The sequence below is a fragment of the Humulus lupulus genome, chromosome 6 (genome assembly GCF_963169125.1).
Source record: "Humulus lupulus chromosome 6, drHumLupu1.1, whole genome shotgun sequence".
Classification (NCBI taxonomy): Eukaryota; Viridiplantae; Streptophyta; class Magnoliopsida; order Rosales; family Cannabaceae; genus Humulus; species Humulus lupulus.
In genome coordinates, this window is record NC_084798.1 from 183,079,226 (window position 1) to 183,103,548 (window position 24,323).

The 24,323-nt window shown below is 36.2% G+C and overlaps 1 protein-coding gene and 1 non-coding gene across 2 annotated transcripts; both read right to left on the bottom strand.

Moving 5' to 3' along the window:
• Positions 1-1,676: 1,676 nt before the first annotated feature.
• LOC133787410 (small nucleolar RNA R71) lies at positions 1,677-1,783 on the bottom strand. The gene has a single exon (XR_009872434.1). It is a non-coding gene; the product is annotated as a small nucleolar RNA R71 (small nucleolar RNA).
• A 9,122-nt stretch (positions 1,784-10,905) lies between these two features.
• Positions 10,906-11,493, bottom strand: LOC133782788 (uncharacterized). The gene is made up of 3 exons (XM_062222172.1): positions 11,230-11,493; positions 11,061-11,150; positions 10,906-10,986 (listed from the first exon to the last, which is right to left on the bottom strand). Exons 1-3 carry the CDS (start codon positions 11,485-11,487, stop codon positions 10,951-10,953), a joined length of 384 nt encoding a protein of 127 aa, XP_062078156.1. The 5' UTR covers positions 11,488-11,493; the 3' UTR covers positions 10,906-10,950.
• Positions 11,494-24,323: the final 12,830 nt, after the last annotated feature.

The window sequence follows — 24,323 nt, forward strand, 5'->3', positions numbered from 1 at the left end:
CATGGTTTCAGAGAGCCGCGGCATTGAAAGGATAGTCTGCCCAGAAATTTTGACACGGGCCGCGGCATAGTGTATGTAGAGCCGCGGCCCGCCTCTCTAAAATCTAAAAAATCCTAGGTTTTAAAGGACGAAAAAGAAGAGAGAAGGAGGTACGGACGAAGGGAGGAGTTCTGGTGTTGAAGGCTCAAGCTTAGAGTATTTTTACATGTTTTTCTTTTTGATGTTATCTTTAAATTCTGTTGTGATTAGCACTATGACTATGAACTAATTTTCTGTTTAGGATGTTCAATTGAATCACTTGAATTTCTATTATGACCTAATGCAATTTTAATTTCCTCTTCTTCAATCTTCTTCAATTCCTTATAACCTGTTCTTATAGATTGATTATTGATTGGCCATCTTTAGTCATATATATATATATGTTTTTAAGTCAAAATCTGAGAAGTGAGATTTAATTATGCTGTGGTTATATTGGACATAATTCTAATTTAGAACGAAAGTATCTGAATTAATTGTGTAACTGTTATTAAGTTGTGGAATTTAATGCTACCTTTGTGGTTCAATTTACCATAGAAATATAGGAAATTGTCACCTAGGTTGAGTTTATAATTCATAGAATGATTATAGGCTGCTGTCTCAACTTGTTAATTGAATTAGGTAAAAAATAAGAAGAATGCATACTTTGCATTAGGGAATAATAGGAAGGATAGTTGATGAGATTGAATATCCTAATTGTTTCTTAGTGATTGAATTAAGAGTTTTTACTATTAGTTATTATTCTATTTAATTGTCGATTATTATTTCTGCACTTTATCGGTTCTTTTGCTGTATTTTACAAAAATCAAGAAGTTTTAATTCATCAAATAGAACAAGAGATTAATTGACTGGTAATTGATAACTCAGTCCTTGAGGACGATACTTGGTTTTACCATTTTATTACAAGTTCGCGACTGTGTGCACTTGCATAGCAAAATTATCGCAACAAGTTTTTGGCGCCGTTGCCGGGGACTGAAAATTATCAATATCAGTCTAATTAATTTTTATTCTAATTTGATTTTAATTTCTCTCGTTTCTAATCTGTTTAGTTGCTTAATTTGTCTATCTCAGGTGAATTTTGGTATATGCGTGGCAGAAAAGGAAAAGCCACACTTGTTCCTCTGAATCCCGAGATCGAAAAGTCTTGCAATCAAATCAAAAAGAATAAGAGAGAGACCCAGAATTCTGTGAAGATGGCACAGAATGATGGGGATGGCAGGAATGGTCTAAATCCAGGAGTTGTCCAAGGGGTTCAGGCTCAGACCAACGCTGAGAGGAGTCTGAGAGATTATGTGCTACCCACTCTGACGGGAGTACAAAATAGTATATGCCCACCAACTGTAGAGGCCAACAACTTCGAAATAAAGCCTGCTATTTTACAAATGGTGCAGTCCTCTGTGCAATTCAATGGGTTGCCCTCTGAAGATCCTCACACCCATTTGTCCAACTTTCTGGAGTTGTGTGGAACCTTCAAATATAATGGGGTGAGTGATGACGCAATCAAGCTTAGGCTCTTCCCATTTTCTCTAAGGGACAGAGCTAAAAGTTGGCTGAATTCTCTGCAGCCAAACTCCATTGTCACTTGGCAAGATCTAGCTCAGAAGTTTTTGTCCAAATTCTTCCCTCCGTCCAAAGCTGCTAAATTAAGGGGAGAGATAAATAACTTTTGCCAGAATGACGGAGAGTCATTATATGAGGCGTGGGAACGGTTTAAGGAACTCCTTAGAAGATGTCCTCATCATGGCATTGAACAGTGGATGCTAGTACAGAACTTCTACAATGGTTTATGTCCGACAACCAGAACCATTATAGATGCTGCAGCGGGTGGCACTTTTATGAGCAAGAGCGCAACTGGCGCTTATGAGCTGCTGGAGGACATGGCTACAAACAGCCATCAGTGGTCTGAGGAAAGATCATCAGGAGTCAGAAAGGTAGCTGGGGTGCATGAGCTAGATGCAATCACTGCCTTAACAGCGCAAGTAGCCTCTTTGACCAAGCAGTTGCAACAGAGTAGTGTGTCTGCTAATGCAGTTCAGATGGCAGTGAGATGTGAAATGTGTGGTGGTGCTCATTCTGTCGATCAGTGCCCTATCTGTATGAATAACACCCCCATGGATCATGCTCAAGTTCAGGCGGTGGGAAATTTTCAGAGGCCACTCAATAATCCATTCTCCAACAACTACAATCCTGGGTGGCGAAATCATCCCAATTTTTCGTGGAAGAATAATCAAGGCCAACAACCTCAGTTTCAGGGTCAATTTCAGAATAACATGCCTCAGCCACCTATGAATCAAGCTTCGTCATCAATGCAGCCTAGGCCTCAATAATCAATGCCTCAACCTGAGAGACCTAATGAACTGCAAGCTGCCCTGTTGACTCTTACTAACACTCAGACTCAATTTATGACTGAGACAAGATCCTCCATTCGAAACCTTGAGACACAGGTTGGGCAGTTGGCAAATATGCTCAATAACAGACCCCAGGGAAACTTGCCAAGTAATACTGAAGTCAACCCCAAGGAGCAAGTTCAAGCAATCACTTTGCGGAGTGGGAAGCAAACAGAGCAGCCTAGACCTCCACAGGCAGTGGTTCAGAAAAAAGAGATGGGTGCACAGTCTGATTCAGAAAGGGTTACTGAAGACCATCAGAAGTCAGAACAGAGTCCCCCAATTGTCATTGAGCAGCCAGTTAGAGTTCCATACCCTCAGAGGCTTAGAAAGACTACCCTTGACAAACAGTTTTCTAAGTTTCTTGAGGTGTTTAAAAAGCTGCACATAAACATTCCTTTTGCGGAGGCCTTGGAGCAGATGCCCAGTTATGTTAAGTTTATGAAGGAGATTCTGTCAAAGAAAAGGAGAATGGAGGACTATGAGACTGTAGCACTCACTGAAGAGTGCAGCGCTATTTTACAAAGGAAGTTACCCCAAAAGCTGAGAGATCCGGGGAGTTTCACCATACCTTGCACCATTGGCAAGTTTGAATGTAAGCACGCCTTATGTGATCTGGGGGCAAGTATCAATTTGATGCCCTTATCTGTGTTTAAAAGACTTGGTTTGGGGGAGGCAAAACCAACAACTGTCACTTTACAGCTCGCAGACCGATCGTTAACACATCCACGAGGTATTATTGAGGATGTTCTTGTGAAAGTGGATAAGTTCATATTTCCCGCTGACTTTATTGTTCTGGACATGGAGGAGGACACAGATGTTCCTATTATTCTTGGTAGACCATTTTTAGCCACAGGCCAAGCTCTTATTGATGTTCAAAAAGGAGAGCTTAAGCTGAGAGTTCAAGGAGATGAGGTGGTCTTTAATGTCTTCAAGTCTATGAAGTATCCGGTGGCTAGTGACAGTTGCTTTAGTGTGGATATGATAGAAAAGGCAGTCTCCAAGAGAAGGATGAGCAGTGATGCCTTAGAGGCAGTATTATTGGGTGATGAGGGCGATGATGATGAGGACGCTGAGATCAGAGAATGTGTAAACTGGATCAACTCTTTCTTACCATATTGGAAAAAGTTCCAAGAATTAGCGGATGCGACTGATAAACCGCTAACCTCCATTCAGCAGCCACCACCGTTGGAATTAAAGGTCCTCCCAGATCACTTGCAATATGCTTATTTGGGAGAGAATGAAACTTTGCCGGTCATTGTGTCAGCTGACCTGTCAAAGGTAGAATTGGAGAAACTGTTGAGGGTTCTAAGGGAGCATAAATTGGCCATTGGGTGGACATTGGCAGATATTAGAGGAATAAGCCCAGCGACAGTGATGCATAAAATTTTATTGGAGGAGAATAGCAAGCCATCCATAGAGGCCCAGAGAAGACTCAATCCAGCCATGAAGGATGTAGTATTGGATCAGATTCTTAAATGGTTGGATGTTGGGGTGATCTACCCAATTTCTGATAGTGCATGGGTGAGCCCTGTGCAAGTGGTACCTAAGAAGGGTGGAATGACTGTGGTGAAAAATGAGAACAATGAACTCATTCCAACAAGGACTGTAACGGGGTGGCGGATTTGTATAGACTACCGCAAGCTCAATAAGGCAACAAGGAAGGATCATTTTCCTTTGCCTTTTCTTGATCAGATGCTTGACAGATTGGCAGGCCACAGCTACTACTGTTTCTTGGATGGGTATTCTGGGTATCATCAGATCGCTATTGCACCAGAGGATCAAGAGAAAACAACCTTCACATGTCCTTATGGCACATTTGCTTTCAGGAGAATGCCATTTGGACTATGCAATGCCCCTGCAACATTTCAACGGTGCATGATGGCCATATTTTCAGACATGGTAGACCGGTGTATTGAGATTTTCATGGATGACTTCTCTGTTTTTGGCTCATCATTCGACCTCTGTTTGGGTAATTTAAAGAACGTGCTGCGTCGTTGTGAGATGGCTAATCTGGTGTTGAATTGGGAGAAATGCCATTTTATGGTGAAAGAGGGGATTGTCCTTGGCCATAAAATTTCAAGTGAGGGAATTGAGGTAGATAGAGCGAAAATTTCTACCATTGAAAGGCTGCCTCCACCAGTTTCAGTCAAAGGAGTTAGAAGTTTTCTTGGTCACGCTGGGTTCTATCGAAGATTCATCAAAGATTTCTCAAAGGTGTCTAAGCCTCTCTCGAATCTGCTTATGAATGGAGTTGTCTTCGATTTTAATGACGAATGTTTGAGGGCGTTCAATTTCTTGAAAGAAAAGCTTATTTCTGCTCCAATTGTGATAGCTCCGAGATGGGAATTGCCTTTTGAGTTGATGTGTGATGCCAGTGATTACGCAGTGGGGGCAGTTCTGGGACAGCGGATTGATAAGGTATTCAGGTCTATTTACTATGCTAGTCGGACTCTAAATGATGCTCAGCTTAATTATGCCACTACAGAAAAAGAGTTGCTAGCTATTGTGTTTGCTTGAAATAATTCAGACCATATCTGATTGGTAACAAGGTGATTGTCTACACTGATCACTCTGCCATTAAATACTTGATGTCAAAGAAAGATGCCAAGCCCCGCTTGATTAGATGGATTCTGTTGCTTCAAGAATTTGACATGGAGATTCGTGACAAGAAGGGCAGCGAGAATGTGGTAGCTGATCATCTCTCTAGACTTGAGGTGGAGGAGACTGAAAATAAGAAAGCAGAGCAAATCAATGATCATTTTCCTGATGAGCAGTTGTTTGGGGTAAGTGAGACTTTAGCTGTCCCGTGGTTTGCAGACATAGTGAACTTTTTGGTTGCAAAAATTGTGCCTTCTGAAATGTCAAAGCAGCAATTAAAGAAATTCTTTTCTGAGGTGAAACACTACTATTGGGAGGAACCTATTCTCTATAGGCACTGTGTTGATCAGATTATCAGAAGGTGCGTTCCTGAAGAAGAGACGCAGTCCATTCTTAATCACTGTCATACTCAACAATGCGGAGGGCATTTTGGTGCATCAAGAACGGCGGCTAAGGTATTACAAAGTGGTTTCTATTGGCCTTCATTATTCAAGGATGCAAATGTGTTTGTCAAGGCCTGTGATAGATGTCAGAGAACTGGCAATATCTCGAGGAGAAACGAAATGCCTCTACAAGGGATTCTTGAGGTGGAAATGTTTGACGTATGGGGCATCGATTTCATGGGGCCTTTTCCACCGTCTTACAACAATGAATATATTCTCTTGGCAGTGGACTATGTATCCAAATGGGTGGAGGCTGCAGCAACTAGAGCCAATGACGGTAAAACTGTGCTTAATTTTCTGCATAAACATATTTTTACTAGATTTGGCACTCCCCGAGCTCTGATCAGTGATGAAGGGAAACACTTTGTGAATAAGCAACTGGATGCACTGCTGGCTCGTTATGGAGTTTATCACCGAAAAGCTTTGCCTTATCATCCTCAATCAAATGGGCAAGCTGAAGTTTCGAACAGAGAAATCAAGAGCATCCTTGAGAAGACTGTTGACAGTTCGCGGAAAAATTGGTCGAAAAAGTTAGATGATGCGATTTGGGCATACAGAACTGCATTCAAAACACCAATAGGCATGTCTCCTTATAGGTTGGTGTTTGGTAAAGCGTGTCATCTACCAGTTGAATTGGAGCATAGGGCATTTTGGGCTATGAAAAAGTTAAATTATGATTGGAGTGCCGCTAGTGAAAGAAGGCTGTTGCAACTGAATGAACTTGACGAGTTCAGAAATGAGGCTTATGAGAATGCTAAGATTTATAAAGAAAGAACAAAGGCTTGGCATGACAAGAACTTAATCAGAAGGGAGTTCCAACCAGGGCAGCAGGTACTTCTGTTCAATTCAAGACTTCGACTGTTTCCTGGCAAATTGAAGTCAAGATGGTCCGGACCATTCACTGTAGTTCAAGTTTTTCCTTATGGTTCTGTAGAAGTTCGGGGCAACTCAGGTGATTCATTTAAAGTCAATGGCCAGAGATTGAAGCCCTACTTGGGTGGTAGTTTTGATCAAGCGAAGTCTATCCTCCTTCTGAAGCCTCTCTGAAGAGGGTTCCACGTCCGGCTAAATGACGTTAACGACAGCGCTTGTAGGAGGCACCCTATATTTTACTTGTTATTTTTTATACTTTTGTATTTGTAAACAATGGATATTTGGTTTATTTTTAGACTTTTAGAATCGTGAAAAACGTGAAAAATGAAAAAAAAAAATTAAAAATAAAAAAAATCAAAAAATTAAAAATTCCTTAAGGGCCGCGGCATAGCCCTATGATGCCGCGGCATTGGGGGGTTCCAGAGGCTCACGGATTTGGCATAGATGAGGAGGGCCGCGGCATAGATGAGGAGGGCCGCGGCATTGATCCCAAGTTTTCCCAGAATCACAAGGCGGGCCGCGGCATATGTCTGAGAGGGCCGCGGCATTCCAGTGTGGAAATTTGATGCGGGCCGCGGCATAGTCAAGGTAATGCCGCGGCCCTAGTCCGAAAATTGGGATAAAAAGCCCTAAATCAGCCATTATAATGACTTTATGGTGCAACAAAATCAGCACTATAATGACTTTATGGTGCAACAAAATGAATATGGCCGGGCTCATATTGAGGAGTTGAATACTTTGGTCACGAGGTGGACTATGAGTTCAGCCGATGAGAATTATTTCACTCCACCGCCACAGTACACTCCATATCAGTGGCCACCTCCACCACCTCCACCGCCATACTGATGTGGCGTCAGGTAAGTTCTCTTCCTTTGTTCTTTTTCTTTATCACATTGGGGACAATGTGCGTCTTAAGTTTGGGGGGGAGCTTATTTTGTTTTATTTTTGTTTTCTGCGTTGTTTAGTTTAGTTTAGTTTTCTGTAGTGTAAAAGTTAAACCATCATTCTTGTCTGTACTTGCTTTGTCTTTGCTCGTGAAAAGGAAATTGAATTCAACTGTGTGCTTGGTTCAATTGTTTTAGAGTTGAATTTAAAAAGTTTTGTGGGAAATTTTTAATATGTTTTGAAAAGATAACATTTTGGATTGTATTATATGTGTTTGACTAGGGTTGGTGGAATGACAATTTGAATCTAATAGAACTTGCATTATTTGGCTTTTGAGGCGAAATTCTTGATGACATGTGTTTAGAAAAGTGATTTAGGCAATTTTTTTTTGGATCGATTGTGCCTTTCAAGCCGACCTTGAGTTAATTATCCTTAGTTACCCTTTTGAGCCTTGAATTTGGTTTTTGTTCTTGATCATACTATTTGAGCCTAAATTTCTTAACTTCTTTATTTTTGTTTTCCTTTCCTTTTGTTATCATAAGCATATAATCTGTGGGAAAGAAGAAGGAAAAATAGTAAGAGGTTGTTATGATTGGAATATAGTATGATTGTACAAAAAGAAGAGAGAGAGAAGTCTTTGAAAAAAAAAAAAAAAAAGAATATCACTTTGTCACACTCCTTGATCATATATATATATAGAAAATAATAAGTTTGGGGGAGTGTGATTTGAAAAAAGAAAAAAAAAAAAAAAAAGTGATAAGTCTAGAAAAAGAAAAGAAGAAAATAATGAAAAGTGTTGTCATCTCTCTCTCTAATTGTATAAAAGGGTGATTTTGGGTGTGGTAAAGAAAAATTTGGTTGGTTTTAAGGTTTTATGCTTATGGTAACGATTGAGCTTAAATGAGAATTTCATCTACCCTTACCTAAGCCTAACACTATAACCTGTGAAAGTCCTGTTGATTTCAAAACATGTGTTGTTGACATTAGTGGAGAAGGTCGAGTAATGCAAGCATATTGTAGATTTGGTTTGTGGAATTATCTGGAATGAGTTGAGCATATATGATAGAATGCAAGTGCTGTAGTCATTTTCATGATATATTATTGATTTTCCTAATTGAACTGTATAAGTTGGACTTTGAGGCAATTGAGCTGAAATTCTGGTTATAAATATTGCAATTGAGATTTCATGAGTGTTGGCAAAGCAGTGTAGATGGTAATGATGGTTTAACTTGTTCGTTTTTGTGTTTGTTTCTTTTTGTTAGTTTAACTTGGTCTTTACTCGAGGGCGAGTAAAGGTTAAGTTTGGGGGAGTTTGATGAGTCTAGTTTTTATGATGTCTTGGTGATGTTTTTAGTAGTCTTTTATTTTGTTTTTCCTTGTTTTAGTGCGGGTTTACGCTTTGTTTGGTTGTTTTTGTGAATATCAGGAAGAATTGAGCATGTGGAAGGAAATGCCAAAGAAAGGGAAGAAATAATCGAGTTTTTCATCATATTTTGATCAAGAATGGTTCTCAATACCATTTGGAAGTGTTGGTGAAATTTTGGGATGAAAACTTGAAGAATTGAAGAATTCCTTAAGAGCCACGGCATGATCAAAGTAGGGCCGCGGCTAGGGGGAGAAACAGAAGCATGGTTTTTGAGGACATCTTCGGGCCGCGGCATGGCTAGGTAGAGCCGCGGCATGGATGGGCATTCTGCCCAGAAGACAATGATGCGGGCCGCGGCATGGTTTCAGAGAGCCGCGGCATTGAAAGGATAGTCTGCCCAGAAATTTTGACACGGGCCGCGGCATAGTGTATGTAGAGCCGCGGCCCGCCTCTCTAAAATCTAAAAAATCCTAGGTTTTAAAGGACGAAAAAGAAGAGAGAAGGAGGTACGGACGAAGGGAGGAGTTCTGGTGTTGAAGGCTCAAGCTTAGAGTATTTTTACATGTTTTTCTTTTTGATGTTATCTTTAAATTCTGTTGTGATTAGCACTATGACTATGAACTAATTTTCTGTTTAGGATGTTCAATTGAATCACTTGAATTTCTATTATGACCTAATGCAATTTTAATTTCCTCTTCTTCAATCTTCTTCAATTCCTTATAACCTGTTCTTATAGATTGATTATTGATTGGCCATCTTTAGTCATATATATATATGTTTTTAAGTCAAAATCTGAGAAGTGAGATTTAATTATGCTGTGGTTATATTGGACATAATTCTAATTTAGAACGAAAGTATCTGAATTAATTGTGTAATTGTTATTAAGTTGTGGAATTTAATGCTACCTTTGTGGTTCAATTTACCATAGAAATATAGGAAATTGTCACCTAGGTTGAGTTTATAATTCATAGAATGATTATAGGCTGCTGTCTCAACTTGTTAATTGAATTAGGTAAAAAATAAGAAGAATTCATACTTTGCATTAGGGAATAATAAGAAGGATAGTTGATGAGATTGAATATCCTAATTGTTTCTTAGTGATTGAATTAAGAGTTTTTACTATTAGTTATTATTCTATTTAATTGTCGATTATTATTTCTGCACTTTATCGGTTCTTTTGCTGTATTTTACAAAAATCAAGAAGTTTTAATTCATCAAATAGAACAAGAGATTAATTGACTGGTAATTGATAACTCAGTCCTTGAGGACGATACTTGGTTTTACCATTTTATTACAAGTTCGCGACTGTGTGCACTTGCATAGCAAAATTATCGCAACAGAAAACTTTGAATTATTTTTGTCGATATGTCGCCCCTGATACTCCATTAGTCGCCCCTAATACTATACTATGTCGCCCCAAATAGTTGCACGTGGCATAATATCAGGGGCGACAGTGTCGCCCCTAATACTATTTTATTTATAAAAAAATAATAAAATTAATTAATTAAATACAATTTTAATTAATTATTTATTGAAATTATTATTTAAATTTTAAATAATTGAAAACAAATATATTAAAAATAAAAAGATTATATTAAATATTCAAATTAGTTTATTAAAATAACAATTGTACATATTCATAATACATCAACATATCAAATATTCATATTGTTCATAAAATTTAACAATAATTAATAATAAAATAAACCTAGTCTCCTAAATCACCTGCATCATCCTCCTCCCTATTGTCTTCTTGTTGTGGTTGTTGCGATGGATGTGGTTGTGATTGCTGCGGTGGCGGCATCGGCTAAGGATATTGGGGAGGTAATGTGGACGATCCAGCTCCATATATGTAGGGATATGATGGCTGGGAGGACGGTGGAATCGGACACGGATAAGGTGTTGCTCCGTACATATATGGAGGTACCATATGTTGAGACGGCGCTGCCCCGTACATAGAAGGATGAGTTGGAGCTGGAGGTTGAGAAGACGAAGCCCTAGAAATATTGTCACTATCAGGCACAGGCGGCATTTGAACGTTTGGTGGACGAAATGAAGGTACAAAATATTGAGTTAAGAAATTAACTTGATCAGTCAATTTCTGTAGATTATTCTCCAATTTTTCTATATATTCTCTTGAATGATGAGGAGGAACTTGAGACTCGCTGAAGTGAGAGTGTTGGGTAGATGATGACCCCAACCTCGACCTCGACCTCGACCTCGACCTCGACCCCGACCCCTTCAATTTGCGGCCCACTCCTCGCACATGTCCACGCCTTTGCCCTAATACTTTTTGTAACACCTCCATCTGATCAACTGATGACGGACTATCATTATTAGAAGCATCAGTGGATGTTTGCTAAGTTTGTAACTCAAAATCAGCCTTCAGTTTTTCCTGTTTTCAAAAAATGTTAGACACTAACATTAAATATAACTCTATTAATATTAAAAAATATAATTCAAACTTACATAATCTTGGCGAGCATCATCGTTCACGAAATCATTTGTTGCTTTCTTCCAATGATAATCCTTCCATGACTCAATGAGGTCCGGGTTCGTCTAAAAAATATAACCCATATGTTAGAGAACATATAATTTAAAAGAACATAATTTTGATAATATTTTATCTTTTACTTACTTTTTCAAAACGGACGGCTGCCAGCGATTTTGTACCCTGCGTTGTAGAATACTTTTGTTTCTTCCGATTTTCCTTATTCTTTACGGAGCGCGCAATAAATTGTGGACTTGTAAATAACTGACAGATCTGCTTCCACTCCTCCTTGTTAACATCATTGGTTAGGTTGTTTAGAACCTTATCCCAATCCTCCGGTCCATTGTAGTGTTTCTCAAAGTGTTCGTGTCTTAGTATTTTCCTATTACGGTATCGGTCTTTCATCTCTCGATCAATACCATCTAAACACTTTAAGAAATCCTCGCGGCCCGCTATTTGATAATAGTACTAAATTGAAAATTAAACATATTAATAATATATGTACTATATTAAAGACAAATTTTTAAAAAATATATTTAATACTATTTTTACCTTTATTATGCCAAGGACCTGATCCTTGTATTGTTTAGGCACTAATTCCCATGAACTGTAATGTCCGGGAACTTTCGTTTTAATTTGGGTTCCCACAAGGCGGACAAAAGCAGCGTGCTCGCCCCCAACAACCTTGTACGTTCATGGGCAAAATGTTACTTCCAGTGGTTTTCCATTTTTACGCCGCCTCTCCTCTAGATCTTTTCCAATAGCTGCGCCACGACCCTTTTTCTTAGTTGGGATTCCTGTATTTTTTTTTTTATTAATAATACATAGAATATTAGTATATACATGATAAACATATGTGAGTAAATAAAATAACAAAAAAATTACCTGAGTCGCATGTAGTCGGGATCCTAATAGGATCCGGTGGAGGATCACCGCCAGCGTCTCCACCGTGAGCTCTAGCCACATCTGCTGACATCTACTAACACGACAGTAATTTAACCTATCTATTTTAATATTTAATTATTATTTATAATTAATTTATTGAGTATTATTTCAATTGATTAGGTAATTTGAAACATGCTATTTGGAAACGAACTTTTTATTTCTCAATATGTATAATACATTGAACACTAGATACAAAACTAAGTAGAATATTCACTATCCTCACTAATTACATCAACATATATCGGGCACACATCATCAGTATTATCATCACTAAGGTCAACAATTAATTCATCCTCATCTTCTGCTTCTTCTACACTGTCTTCCATATCATCTTCATTGTCATTAATAAATCCATCATCTTCTTGAACAACTAAAGAAGGTCGATGGGCCGTGTTGACTTGAGTCGCTGGTACATCAGATTGCTGAACAACCAGCTCTCCGAGATCCACAGTCAAAACAAAATTCGATGAGTTGGTGTCATGTACAACATCAACATCAGCAATCATATCTTAAGCATCTGGAAAGTCCCAAACTTGCCGATGATTCACTTCTTGGACAACTTTCCAATCTCGTCCTCTAACGAGATCATCGATGTAGAATACTTGTTTTGCTTGACTAGCTAGTATGAACGGTTCATCTTTATACCATTCACCGCTAACATTGATACTAGTAATATTATTTATAGTGATGGTTTTCTTTTTTTTCGGATCTGTATTGAACCATTTACATCGAAATAATACCACCGAATAAGAACCAGTAAAAGACAGCTGGAGTATTTCTTCAAGTTGCCCGTAATAGTTAAAACCTTATGTTCCAGCAACACACACTCCACTATTTTATGTAATTCGATTCTGATCTCGATTGTATGAGACAAATCGAACTCCGTTCACTATACATGCTTGGTAGGAGTAAGCTAATAGATCTGACCCAGATGCTAAAGCTAGTAATTCATCAGCATGCTCTAATGACCCAAGCTGGTGCAAGTCATATATCTAATAATAAAGAAATATATTAGAATGAGAATGTAATTTGTAGTATGCAATTTGCTAAGTACAAGTTACCTTCTTATGAAACCATGAACGAAACTCTTTCTTATGTATCAATTTATGATTGGCAGCCATATCTCTTTGTTGCACCTCAGTTAGGTGTTCCCTGTTAATTAATTAACAATGTCAATATTGTTAATTAAGGAGTAGATTGAACAAAGAATAAAATGAATATTAATTATGTACTTACTCTAAATACACTTCAGTTTCTGGAGAATTATCCAATATGAACCACTCAGCTTTATTCCGAGTATTTTCATCGAGGGGCACGGGAATTCCCTTACTAAGAGGACGACATTGAAATTCAAACACTGTGAGGTGTCAATTCACATACGGTGCATCTTCGTTTCGATCAGGCTGATTAAATTTTGTTTCCACACCTTTGAAATACATTGAACAAAATGTCAAAGCCTCATCTGCAACATATCCTTCTGCTATAGATCCTTCAGGACGAGCTTTATTCCTGACATAGTTTTTTAATTTTTCATGTATCTTTCAAAAGGATACATCCACCTCATAAATACAGGACCTCCCAATATTGCTTCATCAGGCAAGTGCAAAACCAGATGGATCATTATGTCAAAGAATGCTGGAGGGAAAATCAACTCCATCTTGCATAAAATAACAATCAAGTCATCCTTAGCTTTCTCCATATCAGAAACGTTCAGTGTCCTAGAGCACAATTGTTTGAAGAAATTACACAATTCAGTGATGGTAGTGGATATAGATTCTGGTAAAAACTTGCGAACACCTACTGCAAGTAATCGTTGCATTATCACATGACAATCATGGAACTTCAACCCAACAATGTTTGAATCATTGTCTGTGACTTTTTTCTTTAGATTAGAACAAAAACCATCGGGCAACTTCACTCCTTTCAAAAATTGACAAAAATCTCGCCTCTGTTCAAAAGTGAACACGTATGGAGCATGCAGTTTCATTAACCTTTTATTGGCATCCTCGTAAATCCACAATGATTTCCTAACCCCCATATTCTTTAAATCATGTCTTGCGTTAGTGGTGTCCTTAGATTTATCATTATCTAACAAAGTCCCAAGGATACTGTCGCACACATTCTTCTCAACATGCATCACATCTAGGTTGTGTTTTAACTGATTTGAACTCCAGTAATCAAGTTCATAGAAAATACTTTCCCCTGCACCTCGCTTGCGCTTCACCCCCCCCAAATCTGTCATGTTTACCAGACACTTGAAGCGGTAAAGCATTGACTTGATCTAAAACTTGTTGACAAGTAAAATGTTGTGGAGGATTTCTTTTCTCAACTTTGCCATCAAATTCCTTGTCCCTTCTATACTTATGATTACTCCTCAAGAATCGCCTATGACCAACATACGATGTCTTACCAATCACTCGAATGGAAGTGGTGTCTTTATTGCACGTTGGACATGCTTTATACCCTTGCCCACTCTAACCAAACAAGCTACTACGAGTAGGGAAATCGTTAATTTTCCATAGAAGGGCTGCACGCATCTTGAACAATTCATTCCTTGTGCCATCTCTTGTGTCGACCTCGTTAATCCACAATTGTTTTAACTCATCCACCAAGGGTCTTAGAAATACATCCATGTCTTTACTCGATGATTTTGGCCCAGGAATAAGCAGAGTTAGCATAAAATACTCTTCCTTCATGCATAGCCAAGGGGGGAGATTGTAGTTCGTCAAAATCACAGGCCACATGCTGTATGATAAGCTCATGTTGCCAAAAGGATTAAACCCATCAGCAGCCAAGCCTAGACGAACATTTCTAGGATCTTTTGCAAAATCAGGATGGGTGGCATCAAAGTCTTTCCATGCAGACCCGTCAACCGGATGACGCATCACCCCATCTTCTATTGATCTCCCAGTATGATGCCATAACATGTCATTAGTTGTATGTCTTGAACTGTACATTCTCTTTAATCTGGGAGTCAACGAAAAGTAACGCATCACCTTGTGTGGAACCTTTTTCCCCTTCTTCTTTTCATTGACCCATCGGCTACTCCCACACACATGACATGAATCTTTGCTTGCATGCTCATTATAAAATAAGGAACAATCATATTTACACACATGGATTGATTGATATCCCAACCCTAACTTACTCAGCTTCTTTTTCGCCTCATAGTGTGTTGGGGGAATTTTATTATCTTTCGGAAATGCAAATTTTAGTAACTTCAACAATTCATCGAAAGAGTTATTTGGCCACTTCCCTCTAACTTTAAAATGCATCAACTTCGCCAAAAAGTTTAAGGATGATATCCAATCACAACCCAGATACAACTCAGCTTCAATCTCGTCCAACAACTCGTCATAATACTGTCCCATTCGACTGCCAGACACACCATCTGCTTCCTCTGCATTTGTCGGTAAGAGGAAATCATCAACGACGTCAACCATCTCATCTACATCTTCATTCTCCTCAACTACCTCATTGGAGACACTAGCTTCCACCTCACCGTGGTAAACCCACTTTTGATAACTCTGTTGAAAACCCTTGTCAAAGAAATGACCCTCCACTGTATCTATAGTTTGTAGTTTAACATTCAGGCACCTCACACACGGGCATAAAATTCTCCCGTCGCAGTCCACGTGTTCTTTTGCCATTCTCAAGAAGGCTTGGAGACCGTTCCAATAAGCATCACAGTTACGCTTCCTTAATGTCGTCCAACTCTTATTGATCGGCATCTACGATACAAGAATAAACAATAATTAAAACTTATTGACTATGTGTGTGTGCCCTAATCCACCTTTTCACTCCACTTCTATAAGGGTAAAGAACCTATCCCATTCAGATTTGTAGTATACATATAATTTAATCTACACTCTTAAAATTGTTTCGTTTATGTAAAAATTTCGGCAGCACCTCCCTATAGTTCTCATAAGTGGGCAGACTAAAATTAAGTTTGCCCACTTACGAGAACAAATAAGGAGACACATATTGAAATCTCTATTAATGAAACAATAAAATGAGTACTAGATCAAATTATAGGTACACAACAAATCCAAACTATCCATGCGGACACATACCGTCCTGGATAATTCGGAGAAGCATATTTAAGAGTTCTTACTGACTCAGCTTCACCGAACGGGTCTAAGGCTTTTCGTGATTGAAAATAATTAATAAAACATTATCACTAAGTGATAATATATAAAACGTCTCTCCAATCTTTGGTGATCAAATTTTATCACCAAAGAAAAGCAACAAAAAAAGAAATATTTTTTAATACTAGATGTTTTATGATGTCTTATAAAATCTTATGATATTAAATTATAATTTTGTAATTTATTTTGAAATTATTTATCTAATTTTTTAATTACTAAATTTGTTAATATTAAATAAAATTATAATTTTTTAATTCATTTATCTAAATTTGTAATTTATTTTGAAATTATTTATCTAACTTTTAATTTATTTTTAAATTACTAAATTTGTTAATATTAAATTAAATTATAATTTTGTAATTTATTTTGAAATTATTTATCTAACTTTTAATTTATTTTTAAATTATATATCTAATTATTTAATTTATTTTTAAATTACTAAATTTGTTAATATTAAATTATAATTTTTCACTTTATTTTAAAATTATTAAATTGTTAATATTAAATTAAATTATTTATCTAATATTTTTATTTATTCTTTAATTTATTTTGTTAATTCTAAGTATTTAATGTCTTATTTATTATATTATTATTTATTTAGTCCTCTAACTCTACCAAAATTTTGACAGCATAACATCTCTATTATAACATATCCCAAAAATTTATAAACCCTACAAAAAAAACACTCAGAAAATTCCCAGAACATTCACAATATACATATTATTAATCAAATTTAAATACTAACACATACTACAATTTTATACACATATATAAATATATCACTAAACACATCTCACTTTGTACACACATTCGCATATTAATTATATTAATTAAACCAATAACATAATTAAAAAATAAATACCTTGATGCCACAAAATTATATTATACCAGTGACCGAATTTCCAAGAGATACTCCTTCAATTTCTACACAAAATCAACCCAAATAATTAAATTTAAAAAAAATTAAATCAACTTAATATATATATATAAATATATATAAAAGCAACTATATATATATATACTCTGAGTTGGGTTTCAGCTTACCTGGGCTTCGGCGTCTGAGAGATCGGGGAGAGATCGGAGAGCAGACTGAGAGTGAGGGTGAGGTAAGGGTGCGACGACAGAGAGATCGAGAGTACTCTATACATAAATAAGAATATAACTCTAAAAAACACCAATAATGTCTAAAAGCAAAAAAATCAAAATCCAATTTCTTTTAACAAAAAGTATTCAAAACTTTGAACTAAAGCAAATTATGATATAACAAAGCAGTACAAGCAAAGAATTGAGCATCAAACAAAAAGATATTCCAAAAAATATATTTGACTATAGCCAAAGCCCAAACATACAGAGTTAATCAATCTCCTTATGAAAAAGATATGATTGTGAATCAAAGTAATGAATCACAACTCAAAAACTAAGGACAACTCAAAAAGTTCAAACAGGTATACATTTCTAACTATAAATCTCAACACACCAACTAATAACACTCTTTAAAATAAACCATAAATCATACTCTAAACAGGATAAGAAATTGATTTAAACATACATATACACAAACTAATTACAAAATGGGCACCTAATTAATCCCAAACATATAAAAAAACCAAAAGAATACCTCAAGATACAAAGTCCATAAATATTGATTGCATAAAAAAAACAACTAATGAGATTTAAGAGATTTCACAGAAAAAACAGAGCTTAAGCTATTCTTTGATTGCTATAAAATAAGCTCAAGATTCGGAACACTTAACAGAAAACACAGAGCAAACAGTAAAAGCATATATTTTTTAATCCTGATATTAAGATTACCACACAAAACAGAACAAGCAAGAGGACAAAACCATCAAGAAAAACTTGAAGCAAACAGAAAAAACTTATACAAGAACCAATCACTCATACAAGAACTTATTCAGTTCTCAAAACACTGACTTACCCCATACACTAAAGCACTCGCAGTACAATGGAAAAATACTCCAAAGATCTAGACAAAATCACAGTCTATGCCTCTAGCCGAGACTACACTGCTCACAAAACAATATATATAAATTAAGTTTACAATATTAACAATAAAACAAACAAATAGAGTGATGAGTAGTTGATTAATTTCAACACGACTTTTTTGCCAAACAATAAAATCTATAAATAACTAATATCATCAACTAAATTTTGGGTATTAATAAGTATTGGAAGGGGAGGAATTGGCTTATAGTGTTTGTATAATCAAACTAAGAATAATATTATTATATTTTAGAAAGTTAAAAGTCTAGCAACATTAATTTCTACAGCATACATATGTAGTGGTTTTATGTATAGAGAAAGAAAGATGGTTGTAGTTGTAGTTGTAGATACTAAAAATATTTAATGCATGCCGAGAAAACAGATTACAAAACAAACAAATCAAATTATAGAAAAAATTATGAATTGTCCATTACTAATAAAAAAAATATATAAACGATACATAAAAGATATAAAAAGAAATGATACTAAAATGCAATAAGCTAGCTGCCAATTTCATTTTCTAATACAATAATAATTAAGCAAGTACATATAGATTATACCACATATTCACAGATAATTCAATGCTAATGAGCATACCAACCGATTAGCTCTATGTGCATATACTAGTTTTCTTACCTCAAGTCTTGTGCGAATAATGGTACGACCTCGAGCGCGATCCTTTTTCCCCCGAGCCTTGCGGTAAACCTAGTCACAACCATAAATGGTAATCCCGTTAAGAACTAAATCCAAATACTGATTTCGGGACCAATCCCATGCTCTCGGGACCTCCAATTCCACCAAACAGGGTGGTGGAATCGTCCCCACGAGCCCCCATGCTCTTCCCAAACCATAAAAATGACATGATTGAATTGGCCATAGGGCAAGGGCGCCCAACTAGGCAGAGGCCCCTCAAAAAATCCCCTGCATAGCGCAGGGGCACCCAAAACTAGTGCAAGAACGCCCATAACAAAGGATAATTAATTCCAATCACAATCAATTTCCAGTTGATATTTCATTTTTATTTCCAATCACAACATAACAAGCCCTCCTGAGATCAGTCAACTCAAAACTATAAATAGAGTTGTTGAGGTCAATTAACTCAAACCCAGAAAAAAAAATTGGTTATGAGGGAAGAAGGATCTCAATGAGTTCACACAGAGGCAATGGGTCTCACATATATACATACATTCATATATCTATATACAGTTTTTCTCAATCTCCTACTATAATTTTCTCACGTATCCAAACTGAGCTAGTAAACCATGGATAGAGCAAGTGAATAAACTAAAATCAAGAGCAAAAACATTCAAACTCAAATGCATTCAAAATTTATTTCTCTTTCAATATTCAATCATTCAAACTCAAACCAAGAGCAGAAATATTCAAAGTCCAAGCCTTTTCAACCAAACATTCAAAGAAAAAAAAATCAAATGTAGAACAGAGAGAAAGAGAAAGAGCTTACTTAGATGGATATCGGCAATAGCGTGGTTGTCGATGAGGTACTCTGCAATGGAGTGGTAGAGATTGGAGTGCTCGGCTACTACTTGAAAGGGAAGAGCATATTTAGGGTTCTTAAAAATAAAATTAGAAAAGCCAGAAAACGTTTTTAGGGAAGAGCATTTTTATGAATTTCATGATTGAGAGATTGGGGTTTGGGGTTTGAAATACATTTGGAGAAAGAAGAAAATAGAAAGAAAAAAAAAAGACAGGTCTCTTACTTACCTGGAGGAGAGAGTGAGATCTAAGGGAGAGGGTGAGTGGAAGCTTGCATTGAGGTTTGGGGTATGGGTCTGAGAGAAGAGATGAGAGATTGGGGTTTGGGGTATGGGTCTGAGAGAAGAGAAGAGAGAGGTTTCGAGTTTGAGGAAAAAAAATTTGGGGGGTTTTTATTTTGGTTTCGCGCGTAACAGAAAATATAGGAGCAGAAATGATCAGTGGCCGCGGCCTGAGCTTATTGGTGGCCGCGGCCACTAATCTCGGATCTCCAAGCTGTGGCCAGTGATTCTTTATGGCCGCGGCATCCGCGCAAACATGGCCCAGAATATGACCCGTGGCCGCGGCCATCAAGAATCACTGGCCGTGGCCTGGAGATCCGAGAGTAGTGGCCGCGGCCACCAATAAGCTGAGGCCGCGGCCACTTCACGTTTTCAGAATTTTTTTTTTTTAAATTCACTCCCCACACAAAGACCCAAAACCGAAAAATAACTCTCATTTTTTTCATATCATTTCATCATTTCTCTCTCATTTTCACTCCAATTATTTCCAAAAAAAAAAAAAAATCATTAAATCCTATCATCAATCTTCAATCTTCTTACATCTTTTCACACATTATCATCAAAATCCTCATTTTCTACACAAATTTCCTTTCAAAATCTATAGTCAATCACAAGTAAGTACATTTTCTTGATTCTTTGATTATTGGGTTTTGAGTATTCAAGAATATGATTTTGGGTATTTTGTATTAATTGGTTTTTGGTGGATGAAATATTTATATATTGTGATAATTGGCTTAGATTAAGTGATTATGTTGTTATATTAGTAATAATTCAAATTTTGGGAAGATTGAAACACTATAACATACTTTTTCACTATTGGTTTGTCTTTGCCCACTAAGTGTTTGATGAAAGTTCTTAGAGGAGTATGTTTCAGTTTTAAGGGGAATTAATGAAATATTTTTGAAGAGGAAGTGTTTATTGGTTTAACAGAAGTTTGTTGGGAATAATTAGAGGATTTTGACTTTATATTTTGGGGTATTTTGAATTATTCTTTTAGTGCTTAATTATTTGTGTTTAACGAAGGTTATCTTTGAGTCTTGAACTGACGAATGGCTCCAAAGAGATTTCGGAAGAATGCTAAAGGTGTTTCCTCATCTGAGGTTGAGTTTGATGCCACCAAATTTATTTCTGAGGAGGCATTCAAACGCTATCAAGATGCGGCGGTGAAACAGAAAACGATGATTGAAGAAAGGGGGTTCGATATGGAGATTCGTCATGGGTATCCATCTATTGCAGAACAGATTGAGAAAAGACATTGGACAAAATTTTGTTCACAACCAGATGCTGCAGTAATCCCTATTGTCAAAGAGTTCTATGCTAATGGAATTTATCAATTTACAGCCATGACTACAGTGCGAGGAGTTAATGTGAACTTCTCAAGTGCAGCCATAAATCAATTTTATGGGCTTCCTAGCATTGACAATGATGAGTACAGCCAAATCGTTGATAATTCTGACTTGAATGAGATTATCCAATTTCTGTGTAAGCCAAATACCCAATGGAAGTTAACTGAAACAGGTCATCCTATTAAATTTAAGAGAGAGGCGATGAGAGTTATTGAAAAAGCATGGCATAAGTTTATTAATGCAAAATTATTTCCCACTAAACATGTTAGTGATGTGAGTGTGGATACTGCTATACTTCTATATGCTATCTTGAAGGGGAAAACAATTGATGTGGGACGCATTATTAAGTCTTCCATTCAGAGCAGTTTCAGAAATGTTTCTAAGGGGTTCTATCATCCCCATCTCATTACCGCTATGTGTGCTCAAGCTGGTGTGAAATGGGATCCCTCAGAGCCTTTGCTGCAACCCATGCATATACTGAATAGATCCTCCATTACTCGCTTTAAGGTCACTGACACTGCAGGGGCTAGCTCATCTTCTCATACTCAGACTAGACCACCGCCATCTATAAAAAAATATGACCTTGGCAGACCGTATGACACTTGTGGAGGAATCTTTGTACACTACATCTCAAGAGTTGCATGCTCACCGTACTGAATTCCAAGCACATCAGCAGCGCATGATTGAGTGGGCTAGTTATCAAGATGTTTGTTTTAGGATGAATGCCATACACCTTGGCTTGGACATGAAAAACTACCCACCTGCACCACAGTGGATTCAACCATATCCACCACCTATTCCCATGATGCAAGATGATGAAAATCAGGAGGAAGCTGAAGATGATCAAGGAGATGCCTAATTAATAAACATTCACTTCGGTTGAGGGATTTTTTCATTATCTTTTTCTTTCTTTTCTTTCATTTTATTTGCATTGAGGACAATGTTTCTTGCAATTGTGGGGGAATTTGATAAGGGTATTTTGGATATTATATATTTTATCCTTTGGCATTTAGATAATGTTCCTTTAAAGTGTTTTTAGGTGTTTTTAGCTTTGTTTTACGAGTTTTTTTATTTTTAAGTCATAAAATATTTTATAAGGTATTATTGATTAATTTGATACAATTTTGTGGTTAAAAATGAAAGTGCAATGATATGACTTGAGAAAATTAAGTTTTGAGCGAGATTGAAGTGTTTTCGAAGTACCTAAACTCGATGATTGAGCCTAAGTTGGAGATTATGAAGAAAAAAATATAGGAGCAGAAAATGATCAGTGGCCGCGCCCTCCACGCGAACATGGCCCAGAATATGACTCGTGCCCGCGGCCATCAAGAATCACTAGCCGCGGCAGGGAGTACTTTTACCTGCACCGTCTAGTTTCCGGGCCTGCGTCGTCGAGCCTCTTGCAGTCCTGTTGAGCCTCTGTCAGCCCCGTAGAGTCAAAGCTTCGTATAAAGGGAGATCGAGAAAGTGAGAGTAAGAGAGTGATAGTGAGATGGTGACAAAGAGGGAGTGAGCGAGGGAGATTGAGAGAGGGTATGAGAAGGGGGTGCGGCCGATTGAGAGGGAGTGAGTCAGAGATGAAAATGGGTGAGTTAGGGATAGGTTAATATTTCGGGTTTTTTATTTCAAATTCAGTTTTTTTTAATATATATATATATTTAGATAGTTTCACTCTCACAAATAAATTATATATATTTATTATTAAAATAATTTTATTTGAAACAATTATTAAAATAATTTATATATGTATAAAAAATATAATTAAGTAAATAACATGATAGGTCGGTTGTACAACCGACTTACTAAGTAGCATGGGAGGTCAGTTATACAACCGACCTATCATATCATTTAGAAAATTAATATTGAAAATTAAGATATAATTTTCTTAAGTTTTTTTTTATTATTTGAATTGTCAATATTATATACATTTTATTAAATTCTTTTCATTTTTATTAAATATAATCATAAAATATATATTTTTTAAACTTATTTTTATTAATATATTTATTAAACTTAAAAAAATTACAATGTAATATTTTTTTTGAAAGGATTACAATGTAATATTATATTTTAAAAAAAATACAATATAAGGTAATTAATAAATAATAATTAGTATACTTAAAAAAAATATCAAGAAAATAGCATGGTAGGTCGGTTTATAAAACGACCTACTAAGTACCTACTAAGTTGCATAATAGGTCGGTTCTACAACCGACCTACCGTGTCATTTAGAAAATTAATATTGAAATATAGATTTAATTAATTTTTCTTAAGTTTTTTTTTTCGAATTGTAAATAATATTATATTTAAAAAAAATACAATATAAGGTAATTAATAAATAATAATTAGTATACTTAAAAAAAACATATCAAGAAAATAGCATGGTAGGTCGGTTTATAAAACCGACCTACTAAGTACCTACTAAGTTGCATAATAGGTCGGTTATATCATTGATGATTTCTTGTCATAACATAAATTTTTTATGACTATATGTCGTTTTTAATCTTAACAAATAATTATTTGTGACTGAAAGTATTATACAGTAACAATTTGTCCTTGAGCAAAAATATATTTAGTTACAATAAATTATTATTTTTGTTGCTAATAAGCTACGGACTTTCAAATATATTTTTAGTCACAAATTTTATTGTAATCATGGAAACAATATTATTTATAGTGAAATCTTGGATCTGAATTTTTTTCTTCCAAAATATGTAAGATCCTATCACAATTACTTTATTACAACGATAAAAGTAGTAATTAGTTACAACTTTTTCTTAGTTCAAGAGTAGTAGCTGGTTACGATTTTGAAACCAAAAGAAAAAAGTTTTCCCAAACTTGTAACCTGTTACCAGTTTTAAACTTGTAACTGTTACCAGTTTTAAACTTGTAACTGTTACCAGTTTTAAACTTGTAACCTGTTACAAGTTTTAAACTTGAAAAAGTTGTAACCGGTTATAATTTATCTCATTGCTGGTTACCTGAATAAAATTTTGAAAAAAAGGACAATTTCATATTCAAATTCT

What these genes read in the sequence shown, in the direction of transcription:
- LOC133782788 (XM_062222172.1), bottom strand. Translation starts at nt 11,487, where the DNA reads ATGAAAGACCGATACCGTAATAGGAAAATACTAAGACACGAACACTTT. An exon ending in CAGCCGTCCGTTTTGAAAAA is followed by an intron (nt 11,151 to 11,229) that starts GTAAGTAAAAGA and finishes TATATTTTTTAG; the next exon opens with ACGAACCCGGACCTCATTGA. An exon ending in ATGATGCTCGCCAAGATTAT is followed by an intron (nt 10,987 to 11,060) that starts GTAAGTTTGAAT and finishes TTTTGAAAACAG; the next exon opens with GAAAAACTGAAGGCTGATTT.